The sequence below is a fragment of the Mastigoproctus giganteus genome, chromosome 10, assembly GCF_048544385.1.
Source record: "Mastigoproctus giganteus isolate SK-2022 chromosome 10, ASM4854438v1, whole genome shotgun sequence".
NCBI lineage: Eukaryota > Metazoa > Arthropoda > Arachnida > Uropygi > Thelyphonidae > Mastigoproctus > Mastigoproctus giganteus.
Window position 1 is genome coordinate 40,061,021 of NC_143584.1, and position 13,406 is coordinate 40,074,426.

At 36.4% G+C, this 13,406-nt stretch overlaps 1 protein-coding gene across 1 annotated transcript in view; it reads left to right on the top strand.

Annotated features, from left to right (window-relative positions):
• The window catches only part of LOC150078994 (importin-13-like), a 190,235-nt gene that overhangs the window by 82,562 nt on the left and 94,267 nt on the right, over nucleotides 1-13,406 (top strand). The window contains exon 8 of the mRNA XM_090382916.1: nucleotides 10,920-10,986. Within this exon, the coding sequence (XP_090239042.1) occupies nucleotides 10,920-10,986 (67 nt within the window). The remainder of the gene's footprint in view (nucleotides 1-10,919; nucleotides 10,987-13,406) is intronic.

A 13,406-nucleotide genomic window follows, 5' to 3' on the forward strand; every position in this document is an offset into this window, starting at 1 on the left:
GAAGAAGAAGGCAGGAGCCTTTGAAAGCTATGGTTTTATCGCTTTTAATTTAGTATATTTTAATGTATTTTATTGTTCTTAACCCAGTATATTTTATATGTATATTTCATATATTTTAGTTGTAAAGTTAAATATAATTTATTATAAATACATAGTTATCAAGATTCCAGTTTTCGTTTTGTTTTATTTCTACCTAAGGTTGGTGAAAAACATTTAAAACTACAATATTACTCATTCTAGTTGCCTATTGAACATGCTGCTGCTGTAGAAAACAATCATCCAACTTAAGCCTTTCTTGGTAACAGTAACCCTTTGTTGCATTCACCAATCTCATTGCCCATCTTCGTACTCATTTCAGCAGCTCTACATCCTTCCTAAAATGAATCAGTACAATCATCTAATAAATCCTCAAAGGCCTTGCTGGTGTGCGAATGACCAACTCAAGTTCCTGTCAATATCTCGGAAGTTAAAATCCCGCATTATAAGACAATTTAATTCACTTGCCCACTTTGTTTCTCTGTACAGTTGTATATTGTACTCGTCACAGTTATTAGGCTTATAACACACTAGTACTCTCAGTTTTGCTTTTGCTTTTCGAATGCTATGTCACACCAAATTGACTCAACATTGCACTGTCCACCAAAGGATGCACTTCCTTAGATTTTGTTTCTTAACTAACAGCATAACCCTTCCTCCCCTTCTATCCTTTCTGTACGAATTGTACTTTCCAAATTCCAATTCTGTATTCCTTATATCTGTGTGACACCACATATCTGATTCCCCAACAGTATCTGCCTTTGACGTCTTGACCAGCACCTCAAATTCATCAAATTTATTTACTAAACTCCTAGCATTGGTGTACATGCACCTGTTCTTACTCTTAGTTATCCTACCACAGCCCATGTATTTACTTGTCCCATGATGACTTCCAGCACTCCTGGAAATCCCCGGCACCTTGCTTTCGGGGCTGCTGCTTATTCCAATAGATGCAGTGCAAGAATCACTTTCTCCTCTGCCTGTGGCTACTGTTAATCTATTAGTCTGTGAATCCACATAAGCTAGCAGTTTTCTGATCCACCTAACATTGCATTGATAGCATCAGCACCTCTTCTATTTAAGCTTATCCCAATTCTTGCACAACTTCTATTTAAGTTTATCCCATCCCTGTAGATGCAGTCTCTCCTATTAACAAGCACAGACCATGCTGAGAAAAATTTTACCCCACGAGCTTTGCACAGTCTGTCCAGGGCCGAATTGATTGAGAAGGCTCTCATTGTATACTCTCTCCTATCGTGTCTGGGTAGAATTGCAGACACTTTCCTTTTTTTTTTTCAACATTGACCTGTTGTTGTTAACTAAGTCTGCAGACCTCCTACTCTCTTAATGACATTAGTGCCAACATATAAACAATATCACATTTTGTGTCCTTAAAAGATTATATATGCTCTATAGTGTTATTAACTTTTGCCCCTGTCAGACATACCCTTGTTCTATTCTACCTATCCTTTTTAAATAATATATTTCCCATCTACCTGACAATAGAGTTACCGACAATAACTAGCTTCTGTGGGACCAGTGCATTCTGCCCTAAACAATGCCACTGTGTTGCCTGATTCACAAGAGTGAGAGCTCTGGCATTGAGTTGGGCAGCCAAAAGCTTGATGGGCCCCCATTTTAATTCCTTTGACGGCATCTAACCTATTCTTCAAACTCTCGTAGAGACCCATCAGAACTTTGAGTTGGCACCTAATTTCTTGTCACTCTGTGCACCTAGCACACACAGAAACATCCTCCTTGGCTAGATCATGTCCTGTTCCAGAAAGGTTCGCAAACACTTCACAAGTTGCAAATTTTTTTAGACTGTAATACTCTGGAGAATCACCCATTTCAGTTCACCCCTGAACCACAGCAATCCCGCTACTTTGTGCTTGCTGCTTTGCTGCTTTATATTTTAATATAAAATGTGTACGTTGTCAGTGTAATTTAATTTCTAGTGGAGGATATACTTTACAAAAACCTGCTTTTCCCAAAAAAAAAATCTCCTGTAGTATGTACTGTGTAGTAAAAATTATAAGTATTCTGCCTCACCCCAGTTTAGTATACCTGTTTGACCCTCAGTATGTCATTCTGTACCACAATTAATGTAACAAACATCAACATGCAGGACTTACCTTGATTGATAGAGCTCATGTGTAGTTGGGACATTGATTTCCTGGATGTTCTCCAAGATGTTGCTACTACTCAACCTTTGTGTACTGTTATCACCTCCTTGTGATGGTTTATTCAACAATAGGGAAAATGCTCCCTAGCGAACAATATTCAGCAGCTACATGCAGCACACATACATCACGGAAACTCAGGTAAACTACATATCTATACCTATGGCTCTAAAATAAATGCAGCCATGGTTACTGCGGAATTTGTTTCTTCATGATGTGAAAAGAAATGAGTTGAAATCCCTTTGATGATGAGGAATTTTTATGGGAACTTTTCACAATATGGCTGAGTTAGTCTCATAGTAGTATGATTTTTTTTTCTTCCAAAAAAGTGGGTTTCTCATCCATCCCTATGGCTCTAAAATAAATGCAGCCATGGTTACTGCGGAATTTGTTTCTTCATGATATGAAAAGAAATGAGTTGAAATCCCATTGATGATGAGGAATTTTTATGGGAACTTTTCACAATATGGCTGAGTTAGTCTCATAGTAGTATGATTTTTTTTTTCTTCCAAAAAAGTGGATTTCTCATCCATCAAACAGGCAAATTGACCACAGAATACATGCGATTTACACACAGTATATACAACACAATATGGTCTAAGTTGCTTATGTGCCTGAAAACCCTCCTACAACCACAATTGCTACCACAGAATGCAGAACCAATTTTTTCAGGAGGTATGAAATGCACGATGAACCTGAACTGCAGTGACCAGTTCTGTGATAACTTACACACAACATTCTTGGTGATAAATTTAACTACTTGATTGCACAAAATGACTACACACCAACTGTTTAAAGAAAACGAATTTACTCAGAAGTATGTCAGTAAATTCATTTGACATTTTTAAACATTTGAAAATTTGAACATATCTCTTCGATCTAGTGTACCTCACATTGTATAGGTCATTACTCCAAGATATGTTGAAAAATGTAATTTGAAAATTTATTATGCAGTTTTTAAATCTTGAACTTCCATTTTTGAAGTTTATTACTACAGCAGACTAAATCAGAAAGATGATTCTGCCTTATCACTGTCAAAGTCATGGAAAGTCAACAAGAGAAGAAGATTGTTCTTTTGTTCAGTGAGGAAGTACTCTATCTGGCCCTGAATCACTGTATGTGATTCAGGGCCAGATTTACACATAAGGTAAACAATCTACAGCTTAGGACATCACAATTACAAGGGGCCTATCTCCATCTTAAAAAATACTTTTTTTTTAATATTGTCACAGGTACAACTGTAAGAGAGATGGGCCTGATACATGTTATAGCTTAGGGCACTAACAAGTTTAAATCTGGCCCTGATGTGATTACATGCAGATGTTCTTATAAATGCAGAGGTAGCAAAATTTCATCAATTGGTAATGAATGATTTTCAAGTTTTAAATTTTTTGTGGACAACTTTCTAGGATACTTCTTTAGCATTAGTAGAGGCATGTGAGGCAAGAAAGCAAGCTTAAAAAGCATCAGCCAAAAAAAAAAAAATTTCCCATTTCGCCCATCCATTCGCTCCAAACGTTTGTCCACAATGACAGATGGAAGTTTGTTCCAGCAATCAACTACCCGCTGCTAAAGGCAAATTTTCTTATCTGTTCGACAACTGTCTTTCCTCAATTTCAGTTTATGCCCCCTCAGGTTTGTAATCTGAGCAAGAGGAAGAATCCCATCAGCATTGAGCCTGCTCAACCCATTCAAGGCCTTATACACCTCAATCAAATTGCCCTGCAAGTGCCTAGTCTCCAGATGCTGCAATTTGCAGAACTTTAGCCTTTCTTTATAAGATCACCCCTTTGTTCCCCCTCACCAGTCTTGTTGCCCTTCTCTGTACTCATTCTAGCAACTCTACATCCTTCCTAAAATGAGGCTTCCAGACCTGTACACAGTACTCAAGATGTGGCCTGAACATTGCCTTATACAAGGGGATAATCAACTCCTTATCCCTGCTAGCAAAATTCCTGTATATCATTGACAAGATCCCATGATCTGCTCTGGCAGCCTGTTCGCACTGCTGAGAAAACTTCATATCTGACTGCACAATTACCCCCAGTTATCTTTCATTCTCCACTACCCTGAGTGTAACACCACCCAGTTGGTACATTTCTCTGAGGTTACTGCTACCCATATGCAGTACTTTGCATTTTTCAATGTTAAACTTCAGTTGCCACTTTTCAGCTCATCTGCCCTCCTTTTCCAGATCGAGCTTACTGTTATTTGTTAATAACAGACCTTTCTTGGCATATCCCACTAAACAATGAAAAGATTAATATATGCAGTTTTTCAGTTGAATTATATGCTCATTATTTAACCTCAATATATCGAGAGGACTGGGAAAGATTGAAACAATGCAAGTAGTGATGTAATAAGAAAGCATAAAAAACTCCATTTTCGAAAATTAATGAAAAGAATTTTAACTTAAAAATCATAAGGGCAAAAAAATATTGCTTAGTGTATGTAACTATAACATGCACAGAAACACGTGGAAATGTTTCAAAGAAAATTATAAACCCTGCCAACCTTTGTCTCATCTGCAAACTTTAGCATTAGTAGAGGCATATGATGCAAGAAAGCAAGCTTATTCAGCATCAAAAAAAAAAAAAAAAAAAAAATACACATACACCTGAGAACCAAACATAGACAACAAAGCCATTTTTGCCAGCAAACTTAGACATTTAGCTTGATATACTTCATCAATGTCAGTGATAAATACACAAAACAACAATGGGCCCAACACCGAACCCTAGGGAACACCACTAACAGTATTAGTCTACAAAGAGCAGTTTCCATTGATTAACACTGTCTTCTCCCACTCAGCCATCCTTTTTTCCATTGTAGCAACTTGCCCTTAACGTTGTACTGCTCCAATTTGTGCAGTAGTATATTATATCAAATCTAAGTATATTATATCAAAATTATTTTTTGCATCCTGTTTATTTGTGACCATGTCATATTATCCAATCAAATTGGTCAGACAAGACTTCCCCTTAACAAACCCATGCTGTCTGAATTATTACTGCAGTCTTGTCTAGATGATCCTGCAATGCTTCTTTAACCAGTGACTCCATTATTTTCCTTGTAACGTCAAACTTCTTGCTATTGTTAAACAGAAAGAAACAGGTGTTTCACCTTATCAGTTCTATCAGTTTCATTGTGAGAACATTCCACGTGCTATTCCAAAAGAAGAAAGAATTGACATATAGTGGTCATTGGTTGGGGTACAAGGTTGCATAAAATAAAACAAATAATCATAAATCATTTTTGGCATTTTAATAATTCCTCATAGCAATATAGCAATGATGAGTGTCAGCTAATATTTACAGAATATTTTTTTCTCTTAGTAAAAATTTGAACCACATGGTGGGGAACCAACAACAACAGAGTTCAGATCTTCTCCTCCTGTGCAGCTTTGGAAATACACCTGAGAACCAAACATAGACAACAAAGCCATTTTTGCGAGCAAACTTTGACATCAATGTTTCTGAAGTATTCAAAGTCTAACAGAGGCTTGAAATAGTCAAAATCAGTTGATGTCTAACATACGCTCCAAACAAAAAATCCTCAAAGAGAAAAATCGTACTACGATGGCTGTATTTTAATGTGAAATGTGTATTTTGTCAATTTAATTTCTAGTTCGGTATTCTATGCAAAAACCTACTTTTTTTCTAAAAAAAAATCTCATTTTCTCTCTGTTTTTGTAAAGAACTACTTTTTTGCAAATAGTCCTGTTTTTTTTACGTTTTGGCCCAAAATTTCTTGTTTTTTTTTCTCCTGTTTACAATTGCTTAATTTCCAGCTTTTTGAAAAGTTGTCAGAAAGTCGAATTATAAAGAAAGGAAAATCTGAATTATTTGTAGATTTAGGAAAATGCTAGAGGTTTAATGAGTTTAAGAGAATAGAGTAAATAGACTTTAAGCTTGAGGAGATCAAAAATATGAAATTTCAGATTGGGAAGTCTCTAGAAAGGGATATCAGAATAAACATATGAACAAGTGTCACCTTTGAAGTGAAAGCAGCTATAGAGCAAATAATTAGGAAAATTGTGATGGTGAAGATTGAGGCAACTCATAATTGAGATTCTTAGAGAGAAAGTAAGTTGGGCTTAGCAGATAGAGTTAATGGAGTTCATCTCAATCAACACCACATATATCTGTGAAATAAATTTAGAAGTTTTGGGGAGATAAGTTCTTTTCAGAGGTAAGTCTGTTTTGTTAGATGGACTATTTGTGATGCATTTGTGTAGATGAAGTAAAACGTTTGAGGAAAAAGGTGAAATATGAATTGATGAAATTTCTAGATATTGATACACAGTTAGAAAATTCCAAATTCATTGATGTAACATGGCCTCACTGTTGCCTTCCACTTTCTCACTATTGGGACTCCCTCCAGTTACTAGTTGGCAAAGTAGAAGCATCAAGATTTATACACTAGCTGATCCAGATGTCCTCTAGAGAGTTACCAATAGGGTATTGTGGTGGACTGTCTAGCTAGGTGCTGACCTGCAAAAACCTTAAAGCTGTACCCTTAAAGTAAGGAATATTGTATCTTGTGATGCTTATCACAACTGCAAAAGACATGATAAAAGAGTTGGTGGAGAGGATGCAAGAGCTTTACTTGGAGGATCAAACATTGTGTTTGATCCTCCGAGTAAAGCAAATTCTCTTGTAAGCAAAGTGGTAATATTGCAAAGCACTGCATGGTGATATAGGGGGTTGGCCATTCCTTTGTGTGTTTGGATCATCATGCTTCAATCCCTGCTTAGAATGTTTCATGCCTGGGTGGTGATGTGCATTATATTAGGTGCACTGTTGTTGACCTTGCACATTAGTATAATATCCAGCATTACTAGCAGTGCAGGTTGAAGTATGATGTGGATTATTCCCCACTCCCTCTAGAAGGTGTGTGCACTGAGCAACAAAACATTCTTCATGGCACATAGTGATTTGTTCTTTAGGACTATACTGTATAATAAAAATTAAAGAAAAAAATTATATCTAAATAATTCATTAACTCATCTTTGTGGATAACTTGAATTACTGTATTTGACTGCATATAAGATGCACTTTTTTCCAAAAAAGTGCCTTGAAAAATCGCCCTGTGTCTTGTATGCAGAAGTGAGCCCTTCCATCATCGGTGTCGGGGCGAGCAAACGGGTTGTATTTCACCATTTGGTCAGAATATTTTCATTCCTAAAGGATAACGGGACACCCTAGGGTACTTTTGAACTTGCAGAGTTGTTTGGAATCAGTTCCAAGAAGTTTCGAAAGCCAGAGAACACAGGAAAAGCCTTAGAAAGTGATGGAAGCTTCAAGATTCTTCTCCAGGTTTCTCAATAGTTTGCTGATCCTTTAAAAGGTGGCACAACTGGCAGGCCAGTTAGTTCTGTGTGGGCTTTCATGATGTTGAGTATGTCTTCGTGTATGGTAGTGTACTTTGTGTGTGAAGTGACTATAATCACGACACTGAATTGTAATTATTGTGGGTGACTGAAATAAAATAAAGAACAGTGTTAATTGTATACCAGTTGTTTGTAATGAGAACCCCATTTCATAACAATATTGTTTAATCTTGGCGTTTGATATTATTTTATACTATTTTACCCTCAGAAATGGCTACAGATGAAAAGAGGTTGAGTTGCACTATTGGATATAAACTAAATGTAATAGATCACCCTAAAAAAACATGGTAACAGAGCTGTGGAAAGATTTTTTGGGGCACTGCCTACGAAAAAAATGATATGCATCTGGTGGAAACAAGAAAAAGAATTTCAAGCTGCTGAAAAAAAAAGTAAACATAACCTTTGTTGTCCTGCCCCACATTGACCAGAACTTGAAGATGTAAAAAAGTGGGTAGTAGATGAAAGGAATTTAGGAAGAAGTGTTTCTACCAAAATGATTATGCATAAGGCCAGGATATCAGACAAGGAATTCTGAATTTTTCTGCAACAGAAGGGTTGGTGTTACCGATTCATGCAAAAGCATGGCTTATCAATGCGTACAAAAAAATCATTTGCAAAAAAATTACTGGCAGATTATGAAGAAAAAATCTGGAATTCCATAAATTTGTAATAAAGGCACGAAAATAAACTTCTTTTGAACTTGGCCAAATAGGAAATATGGACAAGGTCCGACTAACTTTTGATGCACCATCCAACAAAACTCTGAATATCAAAGTATCTAAAATGGTGTCAATAAAAACCATTGGGCGTGTGGTTTTTATTGACAATGGGCAAGGCACCCAGCGGTCTCTTAAGGAAACCATCTCTTCTCCTTTGGGACCAGTTCAGAGCTCGTAGAGCTGAAGTCATTAAAAAGAGCATTAAGGAATTTGAATACACAGGTAGTTGTCATTCCTAGTGGACTGACAAGCCAATTGCAGCCTTTGGGTGTGTCCATAAACAAGCCATTTAAGCAAAATATGAGAGAACAGTGGACAAATGGATGGGAGAACCCAGTCATGATTATTATTATTATTATTATTATTATTATTATTATTATTATTAATAGCCATATGGTGCAAGGAAGCCTGAGGCTTATGCTGCACAAGCCAAAAAATATTCCCGAGTTACCCAGAGAAAGAGAGAAATAGAAAGGAATCACCAAGAAAGAGAAGAATGATGATATCCAGCTCAGGACCCTGGGTAAATCTCACACCCACAGGAAGAATGAAGAGGCCTACCATTGCACAGGTGTGTGGATGGGTTAAGGAATCTTGAAGAAATGTAAGTGGTAAAATAATTATAAAGTCTTTAAAGAAGACTGGAATTAGTAATGCCATTGATGGCACTAAAGACGTTATTTGAAGACAGTGATACCAACATTAGTGAGGAAGAGTTTTTGTGATTCAAAGGCAATGATTTTTTTTTTTTCCATTTTGGGGAGATAAGTTCTTTTCAGAGGTAAGTCTGTTTTGTTAGATGGACTATTTGTGATGCATTTGTGTAGATGAAGTGTGTAGATGAGTTGGTTTTCAAAATGACTGAACTTTCCCTTTGCAGAACACTGTTTTTTACCATTCCCTCACTGTCTTTTTGTTAATTTTCAATTCTAGTGGCAGTTTGCTTCATATAAAATATTTTCTAATGTAGCTAAGATTCTTTTATTTCTCTTTTAAATTGCTGTATTGGTAAATTAATAATAATAATTAATGTATTTATTATACAGTATTAGTATTTTTCTTGCTGTTCTGATCATGTTTAGGACGAGCTTTTTTCTACTGTGCACATCAGTATAAATATTACATGTCTAAATATACTAAAACTTTATTTCCTTAATTTTCCTTTCTAAAATGGGGATGTGTCCTATATACCCATGCATTTTATTTGCCATTAAATATGGTAATTATAATTCAAAATAAATAAAAATGTAAACATTAATTTTCCCCTCAGTTGCTTAAAACATATCATAACTTATTTTTAGTTAGCTTTTACTTCTGGAATTGCCATTTATTATTATATTAAAATTTCTTAATTCCTTTTTTGAGGTGCTTTTATTAGATGGGTCATTTTAATGGATGTCTTGTATTTTTCTGTCTTTGATAACTAATCTTTTTATCTTTAACACATTTATTGAAGGTTATATAAGGATGTATCGAGGTTAGTTTGAAACCTGCCCCCCCAAGAAGGCATGTGCACCAGAACAAAACATTCTTCTTAGTATTTTCAAGCTCTCCCAGCACACAGCTGAGCTCTCCATGAAATTAGAAACAATACAAAGTGGCAAGCAACTAACTTACACTAGTATAAGCAGTGCTGTGTGGAATACCAATTTTCTGTTAAGAGATAATGTGAAAACAGTTGAATTTCTCTGCATCTAGTTTTCCAAAAGCCATAAAGAAGTCATTAATTTACCACATGCTCATGTGCAGCTGACAGTTGTTACTGTCGTGAATATTTGATCAAAAAATTTGCATGGCAATTCCCAGAGATGCTGAAGTTTAACCAGAAAGCATGTGTTCAACACACAAATTGATTCTGTTAAACATGTATGCCAGTTTGAACTGGAAGGAAACACATTTTGTCAGAAAATAATGGATATATGTTTTAACTCAAAAATCAAAGTTCCAGTATAGAGTAGCACTATAACAGATCTCCACTGTCAAAAAAAAAAAAATTGAAGACTGCCTTCTGCTGGCAATATTATGACAAGTCTTTTGAGGATTCAGGAGGGTTGATTCTTTTCTGTTTTCTGACACCTTGTGTGGTATTTAATGCTCATTGTTACAGTATCCTGCATCTCAGTAATGCATACAGCAAATCTGTCATAAGTTAAAAATATAATAGAATAGAAATACATAAAAGATGGGCCAATTAAAATGTGCCTAGGAGATAAGAAATTCAAAATAGACAACATACTTAAGCTCAGTCTCCAGAATTAGTTATGCAATCAGCCTACTTCTTTCTATTATGCCAGCTTCGGTACCTTGGCACAGCAATGGAAAAAATGTGTCAATGTAGAAAAGAGTAAGAATTTTGGTGATACTGGTGTGTGTGTGTGTGTGTGTGTGTGTGTGTGTGTGTGTGTGTGTGTGTGTGTGTGTGTGTGTGTGTGTGTGTGTGTGTGTGTGTGTGTGTGTGTGTGTGCTTTTTGTAAACAATAAAAATTCTCAATTTGGATCAACTTTGAACCATGCTTATAGTTATTTCTAATACATTTTTGTTACATCCTAAGAAGGGAATTATACAGAGTTACTAATTTTTTATCCTAGCTTATTCGAAAGGTACCATCATTTTTGGAAAGTGAGGCCATCAACCTGCCAGCCATTTTCCAGTGCAGTAAGTATAAAATTGGATGTTATTTAATGCAGCCTATCCTTGTTAATTCGATGAAAAATTATTTGAAATGCAATGTATTTTGAAGTCATTACCATTTCAGGACCAATAATATAACGTATTATATGCATTTTAGTATAGGTGATTCAAAATATGTTGTTGTTGTTTGGTTTTTAGGAGCACTAGCAACTAAGGCCATATTGCTCCGGGGATATGCAGTGATCATTCCCTGACCTTTCTGCATCCTCCGTATTTGGTGGATCACAGACTCAAACCCTGGTCTACATCAAGAAGTGTGTGCTACGCACTGCTGCTCCTGCCCACCTGGCTACAAAGGCACCTCAAAATATGTCTACAGTGAAATTTGAAGTCTGAATTGGGTCTCACGACTCATAAAAATTTGTTAGTGTATTGCATATAGTATCATTATACTGTATATTTCTATTCTTCACCAAGAATATTATGGGCAGTCTTGGGGATTAATGTACTTGTAAGCTACAAGTGCACATGTAATCCATTTTGTTTACACCATGGGGGGAAGTGGAATCCAACAACAACACTGATCGCTAATAATACAAAATGCATGATTTTCCAAAATAGGTGCTATGCATTTTGGAATCACTATATTTATACACATCATTTTAGAGAAAATGATACTGAATGTGCTTCAGGAGGTGAAAAAAGTAATTAAAAAATTGGAGGGCTTAAAAAATTAAAACTTTTTAAGGAAGTCAATGAGGAAATGAAATCTTCAGATAAAAACAAAGTTTTGTTTTTGCTGATGTAATAGTCAGGCTGCTCTATGTACAAGCCATATGTGAAAAATCTGCAGGTGAAAGACCCTCTGGGTGGCAGCGATCACAGTGTGCTGATGTGGGATTTACTTAGAGATAACTGCTGTCAAGGGCAAAGGGAAAGGCTTTTGCTTTTGTAAAGGTGACTACAACCGTCTCAGACTATTTTTAAATTCTATATGATGGAAGCATTCAGGAAAGTAATTATAGAAGCCACTAAGCTTTTCATGTATACTGTTCAAGGCTTAGACCTAAATGGATGTCAGATGACCTGTTGCAACTTGTGGTTGAGAAGAAAAATGCTTGGGATGCATATAAATTATCAGGTGATACAGAAGCCTATATTAAATATAAACTAGCATCTGTAAAAGTATATATTTCATTACAGTTGTGAAATTTTACTTTAGTAGTATAGAATTAAATGTTTTTGTGCATGTAAATTGTCACTATTTAAGAAAAAGATTAACCGTGAGGCTCAGGAATTTTTCTCCTGTTTTCAATATTACTTTGCCAAGCCAAGTTTAAACACAAAATATATAAAAATTTGGCAAAAGTCAAATAGCATTAGCATTAGTAGAGGCATTTTATGCAAGAAAGCAAGCTTATGCAGCATCAGCCAAAAAAAAAAAAAAAAAGAACCACTTCCACTTCACCCCTCTGTTCGTTCAAAATACCTGTCCAGCTGAGCCTTAAACTTATTTAGGCTATCAACCTCCACCACAAGGGATGGCAGTCTGTTCCACCAACCAACCACCTGCTGGCTAAAGGCAAATTTCCGCACGTCTATCCTACATCTGTCTTTCCTCAATTTGAATTTATGCCCTCTCAGGTGATTTTTCTGAGCTAGAGGAAGAATCCCATCAGCATTGAGCATGCTTAAACCATTCAAGGCTTTATACACCTCTATCAGATCACCTCGCTGGTGCCTAGTCTCCAGACACTGTAATTTGCAAAACTTAAGCCTTTCTTCGTAAGAGCACCCCTTTGTTCCATTCACTAATCTTGTTGCCCTTCTCTGTACTCATTCCAGCAGCTCTACATCCTTCTTGAAATGAGGCCTCCAGACCTGTATACAGTACTCTAGGTGTGGCCTGACCATTGCCTTATACAATGGAATAATCACCTCCTTATCACTGCTGGAAAAATTCCTGTATATCATTGACAATACTCCATGAGCTACTCTTGCAGCCCGTCTGCACTGCTCAGAGAACTTCATATCTGCCTGCACAATCACCCCCAAGTCCCTTTCATTCTCTACCGCTGTCAGTGTAGTACCACAGAGTTGATACGTTGCTCTGGGGTTGCTTTTTCCCATGTGTAGTACTTTACATTTGTCAATGTTAAACTTCATTTGCCACCTCTCAGCCCATCTGCTCAACCTTTCCAGATCCTGTTGCAGCAGCATAGTGTCAGTAGTGTCCTTGACAACCCTGCCAACCTTTGTATCATCTGCAAACTTGGACATTAAGCTTGATATACCATCATCAATATCATTTATAAATACAGAAAACAATAATTGACCCAACACTGAGCCCTGAGGGACTCCACTAATAACATTAGTCCACGATGAGCAGTGTCCATTGATTACCACTCTCTGTCTTCTCCCCCTCAACCACCCCTTTATCCATA